This window comes from Lepidothrix coronata, unplaced genomic scaffold (genome assembly GCF_001604755.1).
Source record: "Lepidothrix coronata isolate B3197 unplaced genomic scaffold, Lepidothrix_coronata-1.0 Scaffold9, whole genome shotgun sequence".
NCBI lineage: Eukaryota > Metazoa > Chordata > Aves > Passeriformes > Pipridae > Lepidothrix > Lepidothrix coronata.
The window spans coordinates 8,318,558-8,340,580 of NW_016690189.1; the positions used below are offsets into that span (position 1 = coordinate 8,318,558).

General features: G+C 36.9%; 1 protein-coding gene across 3 annotated transcripts in view; it reads left to right on the top strand.

Moving 5' to 3' along the window:
* VEZT (vezatin, adherens junctions transmembrane protein) overlaps window positions 1-22,023 on the top strand; it is a 65,561-nt gene that overhangs the window by 31,431 nt on the left and 12,107 nt on the right. For 2 of the 3 annotated variants that reach the window (XM_017804425.1, XM_017804427.1), the window contains exons 6-11: window positions 1,972-2,121; window positions 8,872-9,019; window positions 11,925-12,256; window positions 12,865-13,058; window positions 17,165-17,265; window positions 18,480-18,687. In XM_017804425.1, coding sequence (XP_017659914.1) covers window positions 1,972-2,121; window positions 8,872-9,019; window positions 11,925-12,256; window positions 12,865-13,058; window positions 17,165-17,265; window positions 18,480-18,687 — 1,133 coding nt within the window. The remainder of the gene's footprint in view (window positions 1-1,971; window positions 2,122-8,871; window positions 9,020-11,924; window positions 12,257-12,864; window positions 13,059-17,164; window positions 17,266-18,479; window positions 18,688-22,023) is intronic. The other variant, XM_017804426.1, reaches the window with a different exon arrangement.

The following is a 22,023-nucleotide window of genomic DNA, read 5'->3' on the forward strand; positions in this document are numbered from 1 at the left end:
GATCTTCAAGGTCCCTTCCTTGAAGATCAAACAATTCTGTGATTCTGTGAAGATAAATGAAACATTGGGAAGTTAGGGATATGACATGTCTGACATGTAGACATTTATAACAAATTATACTAATCTAAGGTTAGTGGAATAAAGAAGAATTATTTTCTGAAAAGACTGAATCAAGCCTTTCCAGAAGGAAAACAGATTGTTTTGCTCAGTACTGGCACTACGTGCTGTGCATGAGTTGTGCTATATTTATTCTGTGTTGAAGTTGGAAATGCTTTCATCGCTATAGAAGAACATGGACCTTTGTCTCTTTTTTACAGTAGAAGAATTTTCCTCCTTTTCTTTGAGCCTGTTTCTGACAATTCCCCCTGGGCTTGAGTCTACAAACTGATGTGAGAGTTTATATATAAATACTTCCACTTGTTACCTTGGAAAGCCAGAGAAACATTAGAGCTTGGCATGTACTGCATTACATGCTGTGGTCCCTAGTGAAATGTACATCTAGGCTAGGCATTTCAAATTTACATTTAGAAATGGAAATGAATACAGTTTTTTTATTTTAATCAGATTTTAAAGTTATGAGATGTTATATAAACCATTTGAATATCACATAATTTAATGTGGTATGCAGATATTTTATATTGTATTTCAGCTAGCATATTCAGTATATGGCAATATTTGGCATGAATCCGCTTGTGTTAATTATGCTTAACATACTGATATGGGTCCAGCCTTGCTCACTGGGTGGTCTGCATTGCTTTTCATAGTTGACAGTGAAGGCCATAAGCTATTTCCCCTCCTGGCAATGTTCAGCATGGCCCAGCTAAGCACATGGAAGTAGGACTGACATTTTTCCAGCAGGGTCAGGCCTGCTGACTTAGCTTTTTTGGTCAGACAGGCTACAGAAACAGTTACCAAGGCAGCAACACACCTCAGTCTTGCCAGGTACCCTGTAAGCTTTTCCCTTTTAAGTGATTGTGGACATGGATTCACCTCCTCACCTGCCCTTGGAAAGGTGAGAGCAGAAGCAGGCTTCCAGTCCCCAAACAATTAATCCCAATTGATCATCCTATTGGCCATCTGCACTATGTTCATTCCCAAGCTGATTCTACTAAACACAGCCCCAGCAAGCAGAGTACACCTAGGCCGTTTACAGTGTCTCAGTCATAGGTGTGGCATCAGGTTGTATATGAATAGATATAGCTGGAGCTTAACGTTACTCAGACATGTGTGATGTTCACCCAGTTCACAATTCATTTTGTTTCCAAATGAGGCAATTTCTTACAGTGCTAAAGCCATTCTGAAGTATATTCTGATAGGCAAATGGCATAGTTTCTTTTAAATGGTGTATTCACCTGAACAGGTGGATGCCAAATATAATTTCAAATGTACTTGTATGGTTGCATATATTTCATGTGTTTACCTGTCAAAACTCCCACAAACACAGCTGTCATTCATTGCATGATGATAAAATCTGTGTCACCACTCAAATAATATTTCTCTTGACCTAGAAAAGTTTCTGCATGGAGGAAGTTAAATGAATATAGTATTTTGCATGAGTAACTATGTAGTGGCACATTTTTTCTGCAAAAATTATTGAAAGAATAAACTAGATGTAAAGAGATGTGTTAAATACCTGTTTATTAAAACTTCCAAAGCTGACAGTGTAATAGTTTTACAGCTTGTCTACCCTTAGTGTATTATCTTAGAAAATTTTAGAGAAAATAAATGTGCGTAGGAGTTTTGCCATGGCTCAGATGAGAATAGAATCAGGCTATCTACTGAGGAATCCTGGCTACCATCTGAAATGTTGATAAAATATATCACTGATAGGATGGATTTTTTTTTTTAAATCTCATAGTTTCTGAGTGGTTTGAAAAAGTTTTCTAAATAATGGAATAAGAAAGCTTATGTACTGTCTTTTAAAAATACTTTAGGACATCTGTACAGTTGTATCACATTTTACTTTTCAAGTTTGCTTGACAGGGTCAGTGCTGCTTGCCCATTTAATAAAGCTGGACAGCATCCTAGTCAGCACCTGATTGGTCTCCGGAAGGCCGTGTATCGATCCGTCAGAGCCAACTTTCGGGCTTCAAGACTGGCCACTCTGTACATGCTGAAAAAATATCCTTTCTGTACAAAGCCATGAGTGAAGATACTCCATATTACCTACCTGTGGTTGTGTCAATGTTTAGAGTCAGTATTTCTAGAAACATACGATTTCTAATTATGTATCTAGACAAAGTAAAGAAAAGGTAGCATAGTAAATTGGGGCTTATGCTTGTTTTGGAATGTGTTTAAAATTTTTGCCTCTGTGTACTGTGCGGATGCATTGATTGCACTGAAAACATTGTCCCAGTTACAGACACCCGTGCCTTTGGTGTAAGTGCCAGTGATGTATTTCAGAGTCCTTCGGGCTTTTGTTTTATAATTCCTCTTAACCATCTTTTTCCCTTGCACCAAAATATCCTCTTCTCTGAACAAATGGCCTTTCTCTCAACATCCCTGTGTTCAAAGGTAAGTTGATGTTCTGTTTCAGACAAGCTGAGTGGAACTGATTACATTAATTTAGCCAAAAGGCACATTTAAAAGCAAGGAGTTTTTACTCTGAATCAGACCAGAACTCTTTGTTCAGATTACATTTTGTAAAGTGTCATCTCTATTTTTTCAATGAATTGATACTTTCTTAAATGGCTTTAGCATTTCAAGGTTTTTTCCTATGTTTATTGTACTTATTGTACTATATAGGAAATAACAATGTATTCACCCTAAATTACAGCAAAATTTAAAACAGATATGTTCCTAATCTGAAAAAAAAAATACAAGGACACAAAAGCCGATGGTAATGTGAGTGTTGAAAATCTGACACAACAAAGTACTTCTTTGGTCTTCCTGGAACTTAATCTTGATTAATAAATGTTGTCTGGCAAATAGATGAATATATTGAGTGTTAATGTGTACACACACAGTGACACACACAGAGCTGCACGTGTGTGCATTTGCTTCGAAGCAAATTAGTGCTTCTTTGCCAAATATTAATTTCTGTAGGAATAGGCATCCTTATTCTGGCCTCAAGACTTAGCTCTGAGGAATAGGGTGTATTTGCTGTGTAAAGGAAAAAAAAATTACTCTGGTTCAGACATGTTGATGAGAGCAACTGATACTTAGCTTGGAAATAGTCAAGAATCACTTCTAAGAACATAGGAAGAGAGATCTGAAAATAGGCAGCTAACATGTCCTTCCCAAACATCCTCCAACATGGAGAAAGTCAGTCCAGCAGTGGTTATCACAGGTGTGTAATTGTTTTTGTGGCCAGGAAAGTTACAGGTTCAAGAATTATTGGTGTGTATTAGACTGTCCACGAGTTTTAATACAACTAAATTTAAGGAATGGCTTTTAAATTAAGGAATGGGAGAGAAGAAAGTTTTGTTTAGTTTGGATAATTTGACATTTATATCTGTCCTTGAAAATTTATAGCAATTTACTATGTAGATACACAGTAGTAAGGGCCAGCAGAAATAAATGGCCAAAAATTTATCGAGGTTTAGTTTATATAGATAGGTTCTTGACAAATGAAAAGAGATGCATTATATTTGTGCAGAATATAGTGACAAAACCAGAGGTAGCATTTGAAGGATTCTTTCTCCCCACCAAGATAATTAAGGACAGCTTTAAGGTAGTTCCAAGTTACCTTTGTTTGATTCCCCCCACACACACTATCATGAATGCCTGAAAACATTACATGTATTACAGGAGTATTGATGGCAAGGAGGATCTTTCAAATGGATTCCAATGCCTTGTACAAGTAAATGCTACTCTTATGATGGAGGGCCCAAAGATTCCTTCATGTTGAAAGCATTTACAGCTGCGACTTGAGACAACTTTAATGCTCTTTTCCATCATCAGATTGTTAGCAGAGATCTGGTCTACAGCAAGGAGAAAGAGAAACTGGAGAGATTAAATAAAGAAGTGAGGCAATAAATTAAAGGAAAGGAATTTCCATCCAAAATCTGGAAATGAGATCCCTATTCTGACTTTTACAGGTCTTTTTAGTAAGTCTGGCTTTCCATCAAATGAGAAGATATTCTCAACTTTCATTCCTCTCAGTTGTTTGGTCATGAATTAATGAATTTCTGTTTGAAATTTGCTTTTTCTGAGCATTGTGAGATATATGAATCCAGCAGGACTATTAGTGATTTACACTGGCAACGGCAAAACAAAATGCTTTTAATAGAGAAACAGGTATTTGAAAAACATTCCAAATGTATAAAATTTGGATTAATATTACAATATTGCATTTAAAAAAACCCCAAACCTATTTTCCCTAGTTAGTGTTAATTCTGTTTAAAATTTTTTTTTTTGTTTTACTGGATATTGCTTTGTATTTTTTGTTGCAGAGCAGATGTATCTTAGTATTTAGGCAAGAAAAAAAATGCATTATTTTTGCTTGGAAAAATTTTCAATAGAAATATAATATGCAAAACAACTCCTACTCTCAAGAATTTGAATCTGCCCAGCTAATACACTAATGATCAAATCTTAGTTCCGTTTTAATTGAGGGTTGATCATTCTTTAGGGCGATTTTCCTCTTTAAAGAATAAGAAGTGATAATTTCGTAAGAGTGTGAGCAACTGCGTAGGACAGCCACAGCTTTTAACCATGGAGTGTGCATTTCATGGAAACATTTCTGTGCATGTATACACAGGAAACTTCCATACTAGAGTTTGCTTTCCTTGGTTGATGGTATTCAGTTGATACTGCAATGTGGGTATAATGCTTTTCATTCAACAACAGTGGTGAGCCTTTAACTCCAGATACCCTTATTGTGTAATGTCCAGTTATTAAAATAAGGTCCTGGCCTGTGACTGGGCCTTCTGGGTGATATACAGGCCTACAAAAGAATGATAATGCAAAGTATGTTCTATTTTCTTTTATCCTGGTGTTTCTTATAATAAACCTGGAAATATGAAATTGAACTTTATAATGCAGCAAAGATAATTGTTGCCTTAAGACTATGGTAAACATCTCAAACAGAGACGTTTATTATTAGATATAATGGTTAAAGTATTGTAGAAAATAGTGTTAAAGTCACTAATGTAGTAAAAGATATACTTTGATTTAAGCTTTCATTTAAAATATTCTTATTTACTTGGAACTTACTAGAAATATCTGTGGATTAATTATTTTTCCAAGGTTACTTTCATCAGCAATCTGCAAAAAGATCAATTTACTCCTCCACTTTGAAAATATGCATTTATATGTGCTTAATAAAATCAGCCAAACAGCCTCTTAGAGGAACTGTTTTCTCAGACAGGTTGCATGTATATAATGTGAAGTCAAAAAGGTTTTCAATAATAAGCAAAATCTATTTCAATGGGTTGGTTTTTTTCCCTGAAAAAGTAATTTCAGTGAATAATGTTGTATAGACAATGTACAGACATTGAGCTAAATGCTACTGTAAATTTTCATACTTACATTGTTTTAAATCTACCCTGAAACTGTACAGTAAAATAGAGGAAAGTTCAATCTTAAAAACATTTATAAATTTGTATCTCATTTTGTCAACAAATGGAAACTGCAGAGCTTGTAGCTTTACTTTACACTGCCTTGAGAGATTTTTTTGTTAGTAGTCTTAAGTAGGTTGCTAAACATATGCTTCATTGTATTTGATTATTTCTGAGATAACTATCAAATGCATACTTTGACTCAGTAAGTCTAACCCTACTGGAAGCCAAAGGGAAACTGCTTTGAACTTAAGCCATTTTTCTTATGTTATAACTTCAAGAGATGCAAGGAAGAAAATATTCTTGAGGGGCTAAGCTGGTACCTGTTGGGTTTAGTCTTAAAAACTGGCAAATCTAGGTATTAATCTGAGCTGTAGAAAGAAATGAGTGACTTATTATATAATAAATTAGTAAATAAATTAAATATTAAGGGATATATTGATCTGTGCTAATCCATTAACGGTAGCTTTTATAGCCATCAGTATTACTTCTCCTACCAAAATTATCTGCAGAAGATTTGGCTTTTGTGTTAATGTATGTCTCAAATATGTTAGAAGGAGATCTGTCTGATGAACCTGTTACAGAGAATTAAAAGTTTTAGTTCACAGGTTTATTCGTGGTGATACAAATTGCATAAACTTGATGTATTATCATTACTCACTTCAATAAAACTAAAAGTTCAAAAATATTTGCTTGTGGTTAGTGTGCCCCCTTTTAGCTAGATAGCTGCCTTCAGTGAGTAGAATTAATTAATTTTGCCCTAATTAAAAATTTGTTCCCATGTAAAGTAGAAAAAATATACAGTTATACTTTAGCTTTATACCAGACATTCGTGTCAAACTTGGTGGACCAGTAATTTAATGAGATGGAAAGTCATATTATTTACATTTTGTGTGAAGGGACAGTTGGGTACTAGCAGAAACAATTCAGCATTTTCTCATGTCATTCTTACTCTAATTTGTTCATATTGGCAAAAGTACATTGCTCAAAATCATAGAACAAAATGTCAGAGAAAATAGAAGAGTATTTCTCTAGTAATCCAGAAGATAAGGGTATAGCAGGCTGCAATGGCTGAAAGCTTAAACTAGAAATAAGGTGTTTTGGGTGAAGTATTTACAGGATGTTGCACAGAATAGTTCAACAGCTCTCTGCACTGTGCTCCATTGAACTGTGTAATAACTCAGGTGATGCTTTGCTCAGCATACTGCTGCTTAGTGGTTTTATACTTAATAGTCTTGTGGATTCTACGTCATGGGAATCTGATTTAATTATATACAAGACAGATGGAGGAAATTTTGTAGTTTATGTTACTGGAAGATGTTAATAGTCTCCTCCTCAGCCGATGCAGGATGGTGTGATACTCCATTTCCATTGAACTATTTTGATAGGTAGGACATGGGTGTTGGACCATGTAAACTGAAAAAACTTTAATTTTGCCATAGGTGTAAGATGTTGTTCCCTGCTGGCAAGGCATAAATAGTGTTATAAAAACAGACAGGTATGTGTTTAAACTTTCTAAAAGTTTGGTTTAGGAAGCTAATGAGGGCATGGGATCAGTTCTCTGCTTTCATCTGTCAGATAGAAATGGGAGTGGGAGGGCTGCAATAGAGGAGGGCAAGACAGGAGGTGCAGGAGGCCACTGGGAATGGAATTCCTGGCTGAGACATTGGAAAGTGGCTCCTTTGGTCAAACCTCTCATTTAGATGTTGCCTGGAATTGCTTTAGCGTGACTTAGAAATTCACGTGTCCAAACTACTTCTTATGGTGTTCCTGCTGTTGGAAATGTCTTGTTGCAGGAAAATATTAACAAGGAATACGATTAGTCTCTGAGATAAGTGGTCCTGAAGGGTTTTGACTTGACTTTTCAGTTTCTTTTGGAGTTACCATCCTCATCCTATGTGCTCCATCTGCTGGGCATGCTGTCAGGTTAATTTAGCGTAGGCACCATTTCTGTGAGGCAGCTGCTGGTGGCAACAGTAATATTCTATTCCTAATTAATTTGCATTGCAGGTTTTTGTCTGAACACTTAATAGGCTTCTTTGTTTCTAGACTTTGTGGAAAAAGTAGGGAGAAATGTGTTTGTTTGTTTAGATCCTGGACACTTCACTTTACTATTTTCTGGGACACAGAGTGTTATTTTTTTATGCAAGGTTCTCCTACTCAAGTGGTAAACATTTTCTTGAGCAAATCACCTTTGCATGTTCAATCCTATGAGAATTTAGCACGTGGAAAATTTGGGAGTGAAAGTGGATGGAACGTGTAGCTTCCCAAGAAAACATATTAGTTGGACAGGAAACAAGTTCTTCTAATCAGCCTTATGTGCTAGAGATGAGAGCATTCAGTCTGTAGATCAAATTATAAATGAAAAAACCCATATTTCAAATTAAGACCTTATTTTCATGCATGCTTTACCAATATATATATTTCTGTGGAACAAATGTAGTTTTGTGCTTATGACTGACTATAAGTTGTAAGTTGCTGTTTTAAAACAAATTTTACTATTTTGTGACTGGTTGACTGTTGAAAAATGTGCAAAAATCTTGAACTGTTCCTCTTCCCCAGCCTGAGGTTAGCCTAAAATTAGTGCTATTTTAAAATAAATGCTTCCTGGTCTATGAGTTATTTTATCTATCTTCTGGTATCTGTTATATTGTGCTTGCTTCCTGCTTTTTAAGTGTTTCTGAGGGCTAGAAATGTACACTTTCCTCCTGAGAATTTACATGTGCCAAATAATGTTAATAGATACCAGTTCACTGCTCTTCCTGCCAAGATCATAGTGGCTTTACAGCGATGTAATCAATGAAGTTGATGGTATGACAGTCAGGGAGCTCCTGTTCTTCACAATGCTGTCTGAAATGTCAATGACCTTTTACTGTAAAGATCTCTGAGTAGTTCTTCCACAGACAGAACTCTCAGGGAGTTCGCATCATCCTGAGTTTGGTCTGTAACACAGGCTACCTTTGAAACTTCAAATTGCGCAATTGTTCTCCTCTTTCCTCTTTAAAATATATGATTTCTGGTTTAAGATTGACATGTGCTATCTTTTGGAAACTTAATATTTACAAGTAAGCTGTTTCTCCCGCTTAAAAGAGATGCAGGGGCTTTTCATCAGTTTTGTTTCTTTTTATCTGTTTATATTTAAACAGAGGGGTTTTTCAGTGTCTCAGCTCTCATCCTTCTAAGAGCCTTTAAAACTTGATCTCCAAATAAGGATTGCAAAACGTTCAATTAAACAGGATTCGGGTGGATTTGGGAGGAACATATGTGCTTTCATACAAATTACCAGGACTAAGAAACCTTATTAGGTGTTTCTTTCCTTTTCTGTTTAACGCAAAAGTGGCTTTGTTAAGCACCTTAACCCCAGCTAAACCTACCCTCTGAACTCAGAGAGTGACAACGTGACCAGTTACATCTGTGTAGTGCCCTTTAAGGAACTGGGTCTGGGACTGAGTGAAGAGCAGGTCTCAGAAGAGGAGGCACACAACCTAACCGATGGCTTCAGCTTGCCTGCGCTCAAGGTAACCTCTCCTAGAAGGACATGTACATCCATGCAGGCTCCTGGGGAAAATCTCTTTCTGTTGTCATGAAGTCCTGTGGCTTGTAGGTACTAGCCTGTAGTAACACGGTGAGTTGAGAGGGAGATGTAATCAGTCTCTTATCATGTGTTTCTACATTTATTGGCATTCAGGTGATTTCGTTTTGCGTGTAATGGAAGAGAAGTTGCACAATACAACATTAGGATTTTTTTCTGCAAATCATGGAAATTCAAGTCAGTTTTCTATAATCAGCCCAATCAATCTCCGTAAACATTATTTTTTGCTTTCTGATTTTGCTTGATCCCAGCCGTATAAAATAATTTCCAGATTTGTACTTACTCCTTTTTAATCTAATCTCTTGACATGAATAAAAAGAGAGACATCAGAAGATACAAATTAGTTGTACTTGCCAAAGGGAATGGCAGTGTTCAGTTACACTGAGGAGTAGAAATCATAAGCTTGGACCCCCACTGCTGTGAGCCAGTGTGGTTCTTTGATCTTTGAAAAACTTTTAACTGAACAGAATGACAATCATATAATGACCTTTTTATCTATTTTGTTTTGAGATGTTAGGTATTTTTTATTTCCATGAGTCAATTGGAAGGAAGATCTAATATGAATACAAGCCTTTTACAGTCTATTGGTCCTCTGCAAAGATAGTTCCCTTTTAACATTGTTTTTTTAATGGAAAAATCCAATATTATGTGACTTATGTCTTTCTAAGGGGTTGGCTTTTGTTGTGTTTTTTTCACTTAATTTGTAGACCTTGACTACTTTTGTTCTGACAGTAAATGTTACCAGTAATAGTGATTACTAAACTTTGAGGCTTTGTCTAATTAGTTGTAAGCACAACAACAGATAAAAGCCTTGGGATTTTTTTCCTTGCCTTTTCGTTAGCTGAAGTCATACAGCTTGCAGTCATACAAGCCTGCTAATTTACCCACTTCTTTTTAAGCAGAAGCCATCCAGAGGTGCCTAAGCTTGTAGGCTAAGTCTTTGTTTACCTGCAATTTGCGGTAGTTTAACTGAAATCTGTTTTAGTTAAACTAGTTGGGATGCTTTCTGGATACAGTTAAGCTCACAACTAGTAAATCTCAGTTTATGTTAACTCATAACAGACGGTGGTGTAGGCTGGGTGGGGTGTAGTCAAACCAAGCTAAATTAACATAAATCAGTCCTAGGCAGATTCCTGTGTAGGCAATAAAATAGATATACTCCGATAACCTGGGGACACACTTGTGTTGTGAGCCCTGGATTTATGTGTGGTCCTCCTCAGTTTGTTTGGGTTTTTTGAGAGAACTTGACTTTATGTTAAAATGCAGGTAGAATACGAGATGTATCCAGATTTAGTTAATATTTTAATTTCCATTCAAGCCCGTGTCTAGGCCATATGACAAATGTAGCATGTGTCTTTTGCCTACCTTGTCCTTGAAGTAAACCAATTGAAAGAGTGAAAATTTTTGGCTAAAGAAAAAAATACCAATTTAAACTGAGGAGAGCCAGTTGGATATTTTGTGAGGTTAAGCAAAAATCAGCAGAAATCATCAGGAGTCATTGGCAGAGCAAGCTACTTACAACCATAAATACATCTGGAATTTCCTTTTCTCTCATCATTGTGCCTTTTTTCAGGTACGTTTTGGATTATGATTATCAATTCCTGAAATTCACTATTTCTGTGTGCTACTTTTTCACTGCTTGTGCCTTATGTCTGGTGGAAGGGATTGGTCTTCTTTTATGCATATTATAGCATGAGCTTTTGACTTTTTGTCCGGGGCACCACACATTCAGGGACACTTGAGTGATTGCTGCCCATTTGTCTGCTTTTTATTTTTGCACCCAGTCAAATCAGTCTTGCATGTGTGCCCCAAATTAATTTCATGTAATTAATTTGTTCTTTTTTCTCATGAGCATTTTTTGTGATTTGAGAACATTTTTTTATTCTTTTGGCATATTTTGTCAGTTTGCATCCCAGTATTTTTGATATACCCTTGGATATATCAAAAGCATGATGAGTAAATATTTTGTCTTCCTCAGTCTGGAATGCTTGATTTCAGACTTCATGTCATGGTCACCTGCAGTTGATCCCTTTTAATAAGGGCCAGTATTGCAGAGAAAAGTGTCATAACTTTTCCTTTTTATTTTAGAGACATAAGGTGTTGCTGTTCTGTCACGGTCTACTGAGCAAACAGCTTTCTCTAAACTAAGGAAACAGTTCTTTACATTTCATTGGAAGTCAAAATTGAAAGAAAGAAATTGAAATTGTGGGTTGCCTTGCTCCCAGATGGAGCCTCTTTAGGACCATATATAATGTTGTGAATCGATTAATTTCTTACAAGCCTTTTCCTCCTTAGTGGTATTGGTGAAATTTCTCACTGTGGCTGAAAAAAAGGAATAAGTTAGCAGCTCAGCTTTCTTCAGATGTAAAATGTTTTTTTGTTGAAGTACAGTGCAATTAGGCTCCTGTTTCAAGGTTGGGTGTGGGGCAACGCGGTAGTTACCAGATCTTAGAAATGATTGGCATTATAAAGGGAAAAATGTTTTTGCTGCCACTGGAATTTTGGCAGCCCTTCCTGAGCTGTAGGGTATGTGGAGATTATAGCAAATAATGAAACTGCCTGATGAGAATATGAGGTTTTAGTACTGACAATCTTCTGAACATAATCCCATTTAATATCCTTCATCAAAGAATTAACAGTCACCTAAGGTTCACAAGATCTGAACCTCACGTGGTCTGGGATACCCATCAAAAACAGTCAGCAAATTTTTGCAGTTTTTCGAAGTTCCTGTTGGTGGCCAGGGAATGTTTTCCCGTGGTGTATCTGTACATTTACTTTGGAGGCCGACTATCTTCCCAGGTGCACAGAGCTGACCCTACCCTCTTTTGCAGGTCCTCTTTCAGCTCTGGGTAGGGCAGAGTTCAGAATTCTTCAGGAGGCTGGTGCTGCTCCTCTCCCCAGCCAATGCGTCCCCCAAGCCCTTGGTCTCCCCTGAACGGCTGCCTCATCACATCCTGTCCGATGTGACTCAAGGCCTACCTCACACACACGCTGCCTGCTTGGAGGAGCTTAGGAGAAGCTACGAGTTTTATCGGTACTTTGAAACTCAGCACCAGTCGGGTTTGGAATGGCCACCCAGAACAAAGCAGAAGTCAAGGGAGCTGAACAGCCTTCAGACAGCAGTACGCAGCTTGCAGCTTCACCTCAAGGCGCTGCTCAATGAGTAAGTTTACACATGAATTAAGAGAATGTGCAGGTAGGCAGAATGTTTTGAAGTTCTTTGGGTTTTAAGTTTGTATCCCAGATTGAAAGAAAAAAAAGGCAGATACATGCAAGTCTCCAATTATAGGTATATCAGTACACAGTATGGGCTATCTGATATTTTTTCCTGGTGATTCTTTAAGTATCTGGTGAAAATTTGAGGATAAGCAGTACACCAAGATCTTGCCTTACTTCTGTCACTCCCTTGAAAAAATCTGAAAACTTATCTCCTATTGATTTTGCAACATACTAAATGCTTTACAAGAATGTTATAATAACTACCTAATAAATATTTTTAAAGATTTGTCACTGCCTTGGTGAAACGGTTGAGACTGTCCTACTCCTTTAATCTTACATATAAGAATTACTGTAATGAATGCAGGTGAGCAATGTATCTTGATGTAGAGAAAATTATTTTATTTTTAAAATTGTGGGGCATCTTTGAGGAATTGACTAAGTTAGAAACTTAAAATGTGAGGAGAATAACAGTATATTAAATTAAATACTTAGAGGAATGGTGAAGTAAAATATTTATTATTACTTATTGCTGTTCATCTCCTTATTACTTAGGGTAATAATTCTTGAGGATGAACTTGAAAAACTTGTTAGCACTAAGGAGACACCTGAGTTGACAACAGAAGCCCATCAGGTTCTTGAACAAAAACTAAAGTTTATTCAGCCTCATATCCAGGCAAGCAACAGCTGCTGGGAAGAAGCCATTTCTCAGGTGGAAAAAATGAGTGGAAGAAACACAAGTAAAAAAGGTAAATGTGAGAGATTAATTTAGCAACTAATGGGATACTCTTCAGAGATGGAATGGTAAAATGGATCAAAGACAGTCTTCAGCCTGTGTGTCAGAATTTTAGCTTAAGAAGGTCTTACACTTAGAAAGACCGTATTTATGTCAGACTTTTTCACTGAGATGGCCTTGAAGCTTTTGTTTCAGTAAAAAATGCGAACGTGTTAACTCAGTCTGTTAGACCTTTGGATTCAGATGGTTACATTTTCAGGTGTAGACCAATTGTGGCTTTTTGCCTTTGATTGGTGAATCACCTGTGAAGGGGTAGGACTTCGATGAATCATCCCTGAGATCTGTGGGCCTAGAGTCATGCAAGTTGACCTTGTTCATGCTTACACCAGAACTGGGAGCACTGGGAGGCCTCATGCAGGCTCTGTGCAGGTCCAGACATGGTATAACCAATTTCATGTGTACTTTACCTGACAGTCTAGTCTTACAGCTTTCCCCTCAGTGTTGCCTAAAACAGCCTATGAGGATATTAGATGTAGCCTGATACATTTGCGTGCGCTAGCCTGTTTTGTTTTGTTGATGCCCTCCACAACCTGCAGTTCCACTGATTGCTTTTTTCCCTTTCCTTAAAAGTTCTTTCTAGACTGCACACCATGGTATTTTTAGTTATTTTAGTTTTATTTTTACTTTATGTAAAAACAGTGGGCATTTTTATTATATCTTGCTTCCTTTTGAAGTTCAGTACAAAAATAATCTAGTGTGTGATCTAGAAGGAAGGGATTGCGTGGAAAATAAAAAAATAAAATAAATCTTCACTTTTTCCCACTGGCTTTCCTGCAAATGCACTGGGGTTGAATCTCTTATTTTGCAACAAGTTTACTAAACCACTCCACAGGAGCTACTTTAAATTATGTTGGTCATTGAAAACCATTTTCATCTGACTACGTTTGGCTTTTCTGATACATTTTTTAAGCAGTCCAGCTTCTGTGAGTTGACCTTTTCAAGCTGTGCATGAGATGAAATCTGGTTCTTCTGCTGTCTTTCTACAAATCTTAATGGCTGGTCTGTCAGTCATGATTATGTAAATTATTTAATTAAATTATCTCATTTTTTCCCAATGCTTTCTGAAAGCTCTTTGGAAGAAGATACTTTCCCATTGAAATAATATAGAAGCTAAAACATCTTTTATGTTTGTGCATTATTATCCAAAACCAAATTAATCTTTTGACAAGAGCTATTGCAAGAATCCCATGGGAGTAGAACATTGTGTCTGAGTGGATGCCCAGCACTTTTACTGCAATAGATGTTTGGTTCAGCTAACTAGATCAACCAGTTGAGCATCTGTATAAAGAGATGAGTCTCCTTCAGCAAGTACTACATGCTTCTTGCCCTAAATCATTGTGTGTCAAAGCTGGTTTCTTACAGGTATGTTAAATAGTTCATTGTGTCAAACTGTCAAAGCAAAGCCTTGTAAGGGTAATGAATTGAACATTCATGCACTCCTGTCCACCTTCTGTTGCTGGTGACAGGAATGGATATTAGAGCAAGTGGTTCCTTCAGTGAATGCAGTTGAGCTTCTTTTGTTACAGGACTTGGTGTAACTTGTGTTGTTAGTCACTGATCCTGTCAGGTACAGAACAGAGCCTGACAGCAAGTGGGGCTTCAGCACCTTGAGGGGAATTTACTTAAATTCTTGGGCAATGACAGATTTATCTGTCATTGATCTACATATAGATATTTGCTCACTTCTTAGAGTTAATGCTAGACTTTCAGCTTCTTATCTTTATTCTTTCACCTTTTTTCATCACCGATAAAACTAGTTTACCACTTAAAGCCTCAACAATTTAAGCATATATATTAATCTGCTACTAATTTTACAGAATAGAATACCCTTTATGACTAGTTACATCATTGTTTTAATGATCTTTGAATCAATATCTCTCAAACTGTTTAAACTCCACCCTTCTTCCTTTTAAACTGTCTCTATCTTTGCAAACATAAACAACTTTTTTAGACATTTATAACAGCAAGACCATAGTACTCTTCTGTAATCTCCTGGATCTTGCTGTCATTTGATCTACTGGACAGGAACTAAAGCAGCAGTTTTAGTTAAACACTGTGAATTCATGATCTTGAAGCGTATCTTTAGCAATAGCATCATCCCATACAGGTGGCAAACAGAGCAGTCTGTACATGTATTAGAGCAACTGGTTTACTCCTCTGATTTGGGAAGGCAAGCTTTTAATTGGTAACTTCCATATACTCTTCCAAATTTGTCTTCATACCTTCAGGACCATATTTCTGTTGTTGTTATAATTATTATTATTATTTAAATGTTCTTCTTACAAGGCAGAGTTACACAATAGACAAGGGGACTTGATAATTGATAATTATAAAACAAATATCTTGTCAATTTTCTACTTGAAATTTCACTATATGCTTTACCTTTCTTTTAAATTTTGCATGTAAATATTTCTGGAATGTCAGATCTTTAGCTCAGCCCAGGCCACTAGGGAATTACATACTTTCCTTGTTGGCAAAAGCAGATAACTGAGCACCACCAAACTTGGCATTATTGTTGACCGCCTACTTTCAGAACACTATCCGTAAGTGTTCAATGTATAGATTAGAAATTGAAAATAGGGATAGATGGGCCCATTTCCCTTCTCAAGGATAAATTAGTGTTTGTGAGTAAATGTTGTTTACCTGTTCCTAAAAACCTCTCTTTAGAGACATTTTACAGTATTGCCAGGCATCTGTTCCAGCACTTAATTCCATTACCAGTAGAATGTTATTAGTGAATAGAAGTATCTCTTGCTGCAATTTAAAAGCAGTACTTCTGATCTGCCCACAATGCAAATCCATTTCCTCTTTATAGCTCTTACATTCTTGAAGATGGTTAGTATGTTTTCTTTGTATCTTCTCTCTGTGACTCTCTATGCTTAAACTCTTCCCTGACAACTATATTTAGTCCTCTGATCATTTCCACTGTTTTCCTCTATACTCCCTCTAGTTTGCCCACTGTATCATTGAATGAAGGAGCCCCAGACTGGGCACTATGTTCCATCGACAGCCTGATCAGTGGCAGGGTAGAAATGTTATTTCATGTGTCTAACATCTGTGCTGTTGCTTATATGTACTAGTATGTAGTTTGGCTTTTTGCTTGCAGCAGGCTTTAGGTGACTGAGGCTTCTCACTGCTTTCTCAGTGCTGTTCCCCAGTCAGTTGTCATTTATTTGTGCACTTCACTGTTCCAAAGCACGAAAATTTTCAGTCACTGTCACCAAAATCCTGTATCTGAAATCCAATTCTGCCTGGGCTGTATCTCTGATTTTCCTTATAGATTATCTCTATATCAGCAGATTTAATGAACTGCAACAGTTTTCTTTCACCCATTGGAAATATTAAAGAGTACTGGACTTGACACAACTCCTCACTCAATGTATTCCAATCTGAAAATGGTAACTACACTGTGATGATCCAAGAGACTGTTCTGTACACCTAATAGCAACTTTTCCTGGCCTGTGTATTTTGCTTATGAGAATGTCACGACTCCATGTCAAAAGCCCTACTGAAAACAAAATGCAGAACGTCTTTGGCGTCTTTCTATTCATAAGACCTGTCACTGCACTGGAAAATTAACATCTTGATTATCAATAAACCTACGCTGGCTGTCCCATTGTCTCCTTGCTTACCTCCCAGATAGCTTCCTGTAAATTTTTCTTTATTTCTTCCAGTATTTTCCAGTTATTTGAAGCTCTTTTACCTATAATTTTACTGGTTTACTTCTCTTTTTTAAACTTGAGAACCAAGTTTTTTCTCTGGTTCTACCAATTTTTCTTGCCACCTGCAGGTTTTCAAAGTCTATAAAAATGTTGAGAGTTTTTAGTTGAAGTATTTCAACATGAGTTCCACTGGATGCAGCTTATATCAAACCCACTAAGTTATGTAAGTGGTCTCTAACACAGTGTTTCAGTGTAATCTAACCAGCCTTCTGGTTTTTTTCATGTGTGCCAATCCTGCCTATGAAAATGCCTGGACCCTGCCTGACTAAGTCAAAAACCTCGTTCAACACTCAAATATGATTTTTTTTTTAAATCCCTTTTCTTTTTTCCCCTAAAGGCAAAATTGAAGTTTCCTGTGACAACCTACAGCGTACTACAGTACCTTTAACACAACCTGCCATATACATAGAAAACAAAGATCCAATCCCTGAAGAGCAGGTAAAAAAAAAAAGGATCATTTAAAATAATATTTGGGGATTGTTTGCTGTATCCATTTTTTTTTCAGTTGCTTGTGCAGTGACCTCCTTGTCTTGCTGAGAAAGATCAAGTAGGTAGCCAGTGCCATTTCAAAATTGGACTTGTAGAAAAAAATTATCTATATTCCTTTTGATGTTCCATGGAGAGGTCCATGTTTCCTATCCTGGAAAAAAGAAAACTAGTGTTCACTTCTCATATATGTCATTAGAAATGAGTGACAAAAGGAGAGCAGCAACACAGGTCAGAATAATAAAGAAAAAAGTGAGAATTGCTAAAAGGCAATATATATGAAATAGAGTCCTACTTACATATTGATGGATAAATTGACACAGCTGCAAAAGTGACAAGCTCCAGCACAAACCATCCTGCCTTCAGTTTATGTAGTTTCTGCATTTTTGGATACCTAAAGCAAACTGTGACACTGAACAATTTTGTGTTGTTTGAGGAGCTCATGGGTGATGGTTAGGCTATCTTGAAGAGGGACAGGCCTCCTCCATCCCATAACTGAGTAGCAGATGCATTCTGAAAGCACACTGAACAGCCATGCTCTGCTCTGTCCCTCCCTTGCCTTCGCCCCTACATGCATCATGCATTCTCTCTCTATTTTTTTCCATATCAAAGAACTGGGACCAATTACTTTAACTATTTTTATTTGCCATCTGTTATAACATAAATGGTACTCTAGTTTTTTTATGCTTGTAAACCAATATATTTAAAATTGGAGGAGGAGTTTGCTGTTCTCTATATCCTCTTAATAAGCATTTACATAAGTTAAATTAGCAAGATACCTGACTACCAAGAATTGGTCATGGTGTAAATTAAAAAAAAAAAGAAACCCCCGTCAGCATTGCTTATTGCTTATTTCCACCTGTAATTATGGGGAAACAGACTCACATTTTCAAAATATGTCACTTGATCTTTCAAGGTATATCACTTGATCATACTTGTGTATGAAGGTAAATCTCATTAACTTTCAATGAGTGGACTTGCTCCAAAATCATACACATACAACCAAGAGCAGTGTCAGATCCACTGGCTCTGCTCAAACAGGGCTCCATCCTATTGCTGTTGTTGGCTTGTGTTGGGATCGCTTGATCATGAATCAGATTGTAGGATTGAGTCTACACTGACAGTGAAGATCAAGGCTTGTTTTCTTTCTTTCTTTGTTTTTTAAGGAATTGGAAGCATATGTTGATTATTCAGATACAGATAATGAATACAAAAGAGAAGATTTTTACTGCTTTTCCCAGGAAGAGAGAGAGAGACAAGAACGAGAGAGACAGGAATCTAAAAGGGTGTTACAAGAATTGAAATCTGTACTTGGATTTAAAGCTTCAGAAATAGAAAGACAGAAATGGAAACAGCTGCTATTCAGTGAACATGGTAAGTATTGCTTTTTAAAATTAATTCCTTTCTATTTCTTTTTTAAAAAGTGTAGGTGTCTGTTTGCCACTAACTTCTGACTGTGTTAGGATTCAGACAGTGCTTAGCTATAGTAGTGTCTTTGATAGAGCTGTGTGGCCTTAGTTTACTATTCCATCTCTTTATATTACTTTTAGCAGTCATTTTACTATATATTGAAAAGAAGTCAGAGAAATGGGAATTTGGCTTTAAGCAAAACACTGAGCTAAAATATTGAACACATAAAAATACTAACACAGCATAAAGAGAACTGTCAGGCTATAAACCATGGAGACTGACTTTCTTTCATGGCTTTCCAGTAAATATTAATTTTAATCAGGGTGCATAAATAAATTACTTTTCAGAATTTAAAGAAACCATCAGAAATTATTTCAGACTTCCAGAAGTATATAGGTTAAAGTGAAGAGCTAGACTTTGAAATATTAAAGGCTCATAAAAGAGTAAAACTGGCTTTTGTTTCCATGAGAGAGTGCATATACAGAATATGTTTACCAAAAAAAACCCCACAAACCATCTAAGAAGAATTCTTCCAAACTAGCCTTTACAAACTCTGAGGACTGCTGGGTAAGCTCCAACCACTTGCACTTGAAGGCAGCAATATGAAAATTTCTCTTGCCTTTACAAGACAGTGTGTCTGTTACAGCAATGAGACTGGATACAACTTGATTCCTTTCACTGCTTGAGGTGTTTGTATCTTTAAAATTGGCAGTAGTTTGTCTTATCCTTTTTCTCATTTTCATTTCTTCTTCTTACAGAAAGGTTAGGAAAAGCCCTCTAAAAATTTTTATGTTCTGTGTTATGAAAAACAACCCTCAAGTCTGGCAACCTATCCAAGGATTCTGCCTTTGCCATTGTCTACCAGAAAAAAAAGACCATGGATTGCATCTTTCAGTAATTTAGTGGGAAAAGACACTAACAGACCATACCTATTTATGAGACTGTCTCTTTTGACATCAAACCGTCAAAAAATATCTGTTTTCACAACTTTCTTCTTTATTTCCGTTAAGCTACCACTATGGTAAAAGAGATCACATGGCTATTGGTACTAATTTCTCTTCTAGTTGCATTAAAAAACCCTTAAGACATCAGATTGCACCAGTCTGCTCAAGAGTAGAATTTCTGTATTACTCCTCTGGTGTTAGATAAGACACTACACAACTTTTAACATAAATCTTTTTAAGTTTTCCTTTCCTCACTGTTGAAGAAAGAAGGAAGGAGTCCTACCTCCAGTTCAAGTCTTGACAGACCTAGTGACTCCTGCAGAAAGAGTTCTTGTCAGGAGATGCACAGGAGTTGCACAGGATATTTCCTTACCGAAGTTAGCAGCTGATACCTGTCCATATGAGCATATCCTCTGGCCATCTGTGGCCGTGGCTGGACAGAGCCAGCTGACTCCTGTAGTCTGCAGCAACTGTTCACCAGAAGAAAGCCTTTGTGGCTCGTGTTGGTTCCTTTTCCTTTCAATGTATAGATACTACATTGTTTTAGAACTAGAGATTAAATGGTGGGGAGGGAAGAAAGTGTGATTTTCTCCAGCTGCATTGATTTCTTCCATCCCGCACAAAACTGGAAAAGACAAGAGGAGTTCATGAAAGTAATTATTATTGTCTCCTTTTGGCACAGACTCTGTGTGTCTAATCTGACAGACTGATATGGACACCAGACATAACATCATCTACTGGTTTTTAAGGAACTTCTTCATTATTTCTTCAAAAGAAACAAAAGTCAGTTAAATATGGCATAATGGACCCTGCCATATTACTGCTGCAGACCTTAATTTGTCTGTACATGAGTCATTCCTTAAAGAGACATTTTTATGATCTGTGCTTTTCACATTTCTGGCTTGCTTTATCTTAAAGATTTAAATCCAGACAGGTTCATATTCTTGTCTCCATTGGCCCAAGCCAATGGATGGCCATGATACCACTTTTCCGTAGACCTCTTGAATCTCACTTTTACAGGACAATCATATTCCAGAAATCCTGTGTTTTCCTTACTCATGATTATTGTGAAGAAGATCCTGAAATATTCAAAGGCTTTAGTCTGTTAGTCAAGGCACCCAGATAGCCATTCTGATTTATTTGTCCTAACCAAGACATCGGGGTTTTTGATTTGTTGAAAGAGGGGCTGGTGAGGGTTTCCACAAAGAAGAGGTCAGCTCCAAAGAAGTTGATATGTCTTAAATAAAACAGCATGAAGTCAACTGGAGATGATAGGTTGGATTCCAAAAAAAAACCAAAACACATCATCTTAGCAAAGCACTAGACTTAAGCAAGTTTTCCAAGGCCTAGCACCATGGTAATACTGCTTAAAGTCTGGGCAGTAGGTAATTTATGGGAGTGTAGCTTAGCTAAGCTTATATTTTTGGTCCTTTGGCATCCTGTTGAGCCAGTAAAATGAAAGTGCTTTTGAAAAGGTGTACTAAGTTGTTAGTGGCTTTGTTTTCATTTGTCAAACGTTGTAAAACAACTTTCTCTAAAGCAAAATCCTTTCTAGCCTTTCCCTAACCTCTCCCCTTCCCCCCCCCCCCTCAAAAAGTTCATTCTGAAAGTGATTGTGTTGTATCCAGCTGTTGCCCCTTCTCATACCTTGTCCATACAATAGATCTTATACAGCTATTTCTCAGCTTTGGAAAGCCATACTCTCAGAACTGATGAGTTGCACCTTGCTTATTAACTAATCAACTCTGCAAATTGACCAGCTACCAATCTCTATTGGTATCTATTTATTTTTTGGGAAATTTTGGCTTTCAAAGGATTGTTTAAAGGAAGTAGGCAACAAGTTTGCTCCCAAATGATAAGATTAGTGTGCATATTCCTGCCTCTTCAAGCAAATGGGCAGAAGTAAGTAGCAGTATGTTTTTTACAAGATGGGGAAAGAACTACTCCGTTAATAACTAAGATGAGTCTGGTGCAGTGCTCCTTCAGTATAAAAGGCTTTCAAAAAAACAGTACAGTATAAATTCAAAGCCTCAGTTTTTCAGTGTGCTAATGAAAAGAATTATCAATATGACAACCGTAATGATGTGCCTGCTTTCAGCTAGTAAAATTGTAAATATTGTAAAATAAAGTAAATATTACTGAAATAGGATGCAATTGAAAAATCCTACTACCGTAAACTTTGTTTCCCATGAAAAGTTCGTGTTATTTCCCAGAGTTATTTTCGTCTCTGCTTACAGGGGTAAAATCAGAATGGAATTAGAAAGGGAAATGCAACTTGGGAATCTGCTGTTGCCGCTCTCATTTATGTTCGTGCTGCTGCTATAATGGAGCTACTGCAGTTTAGGGAATCCCTTAC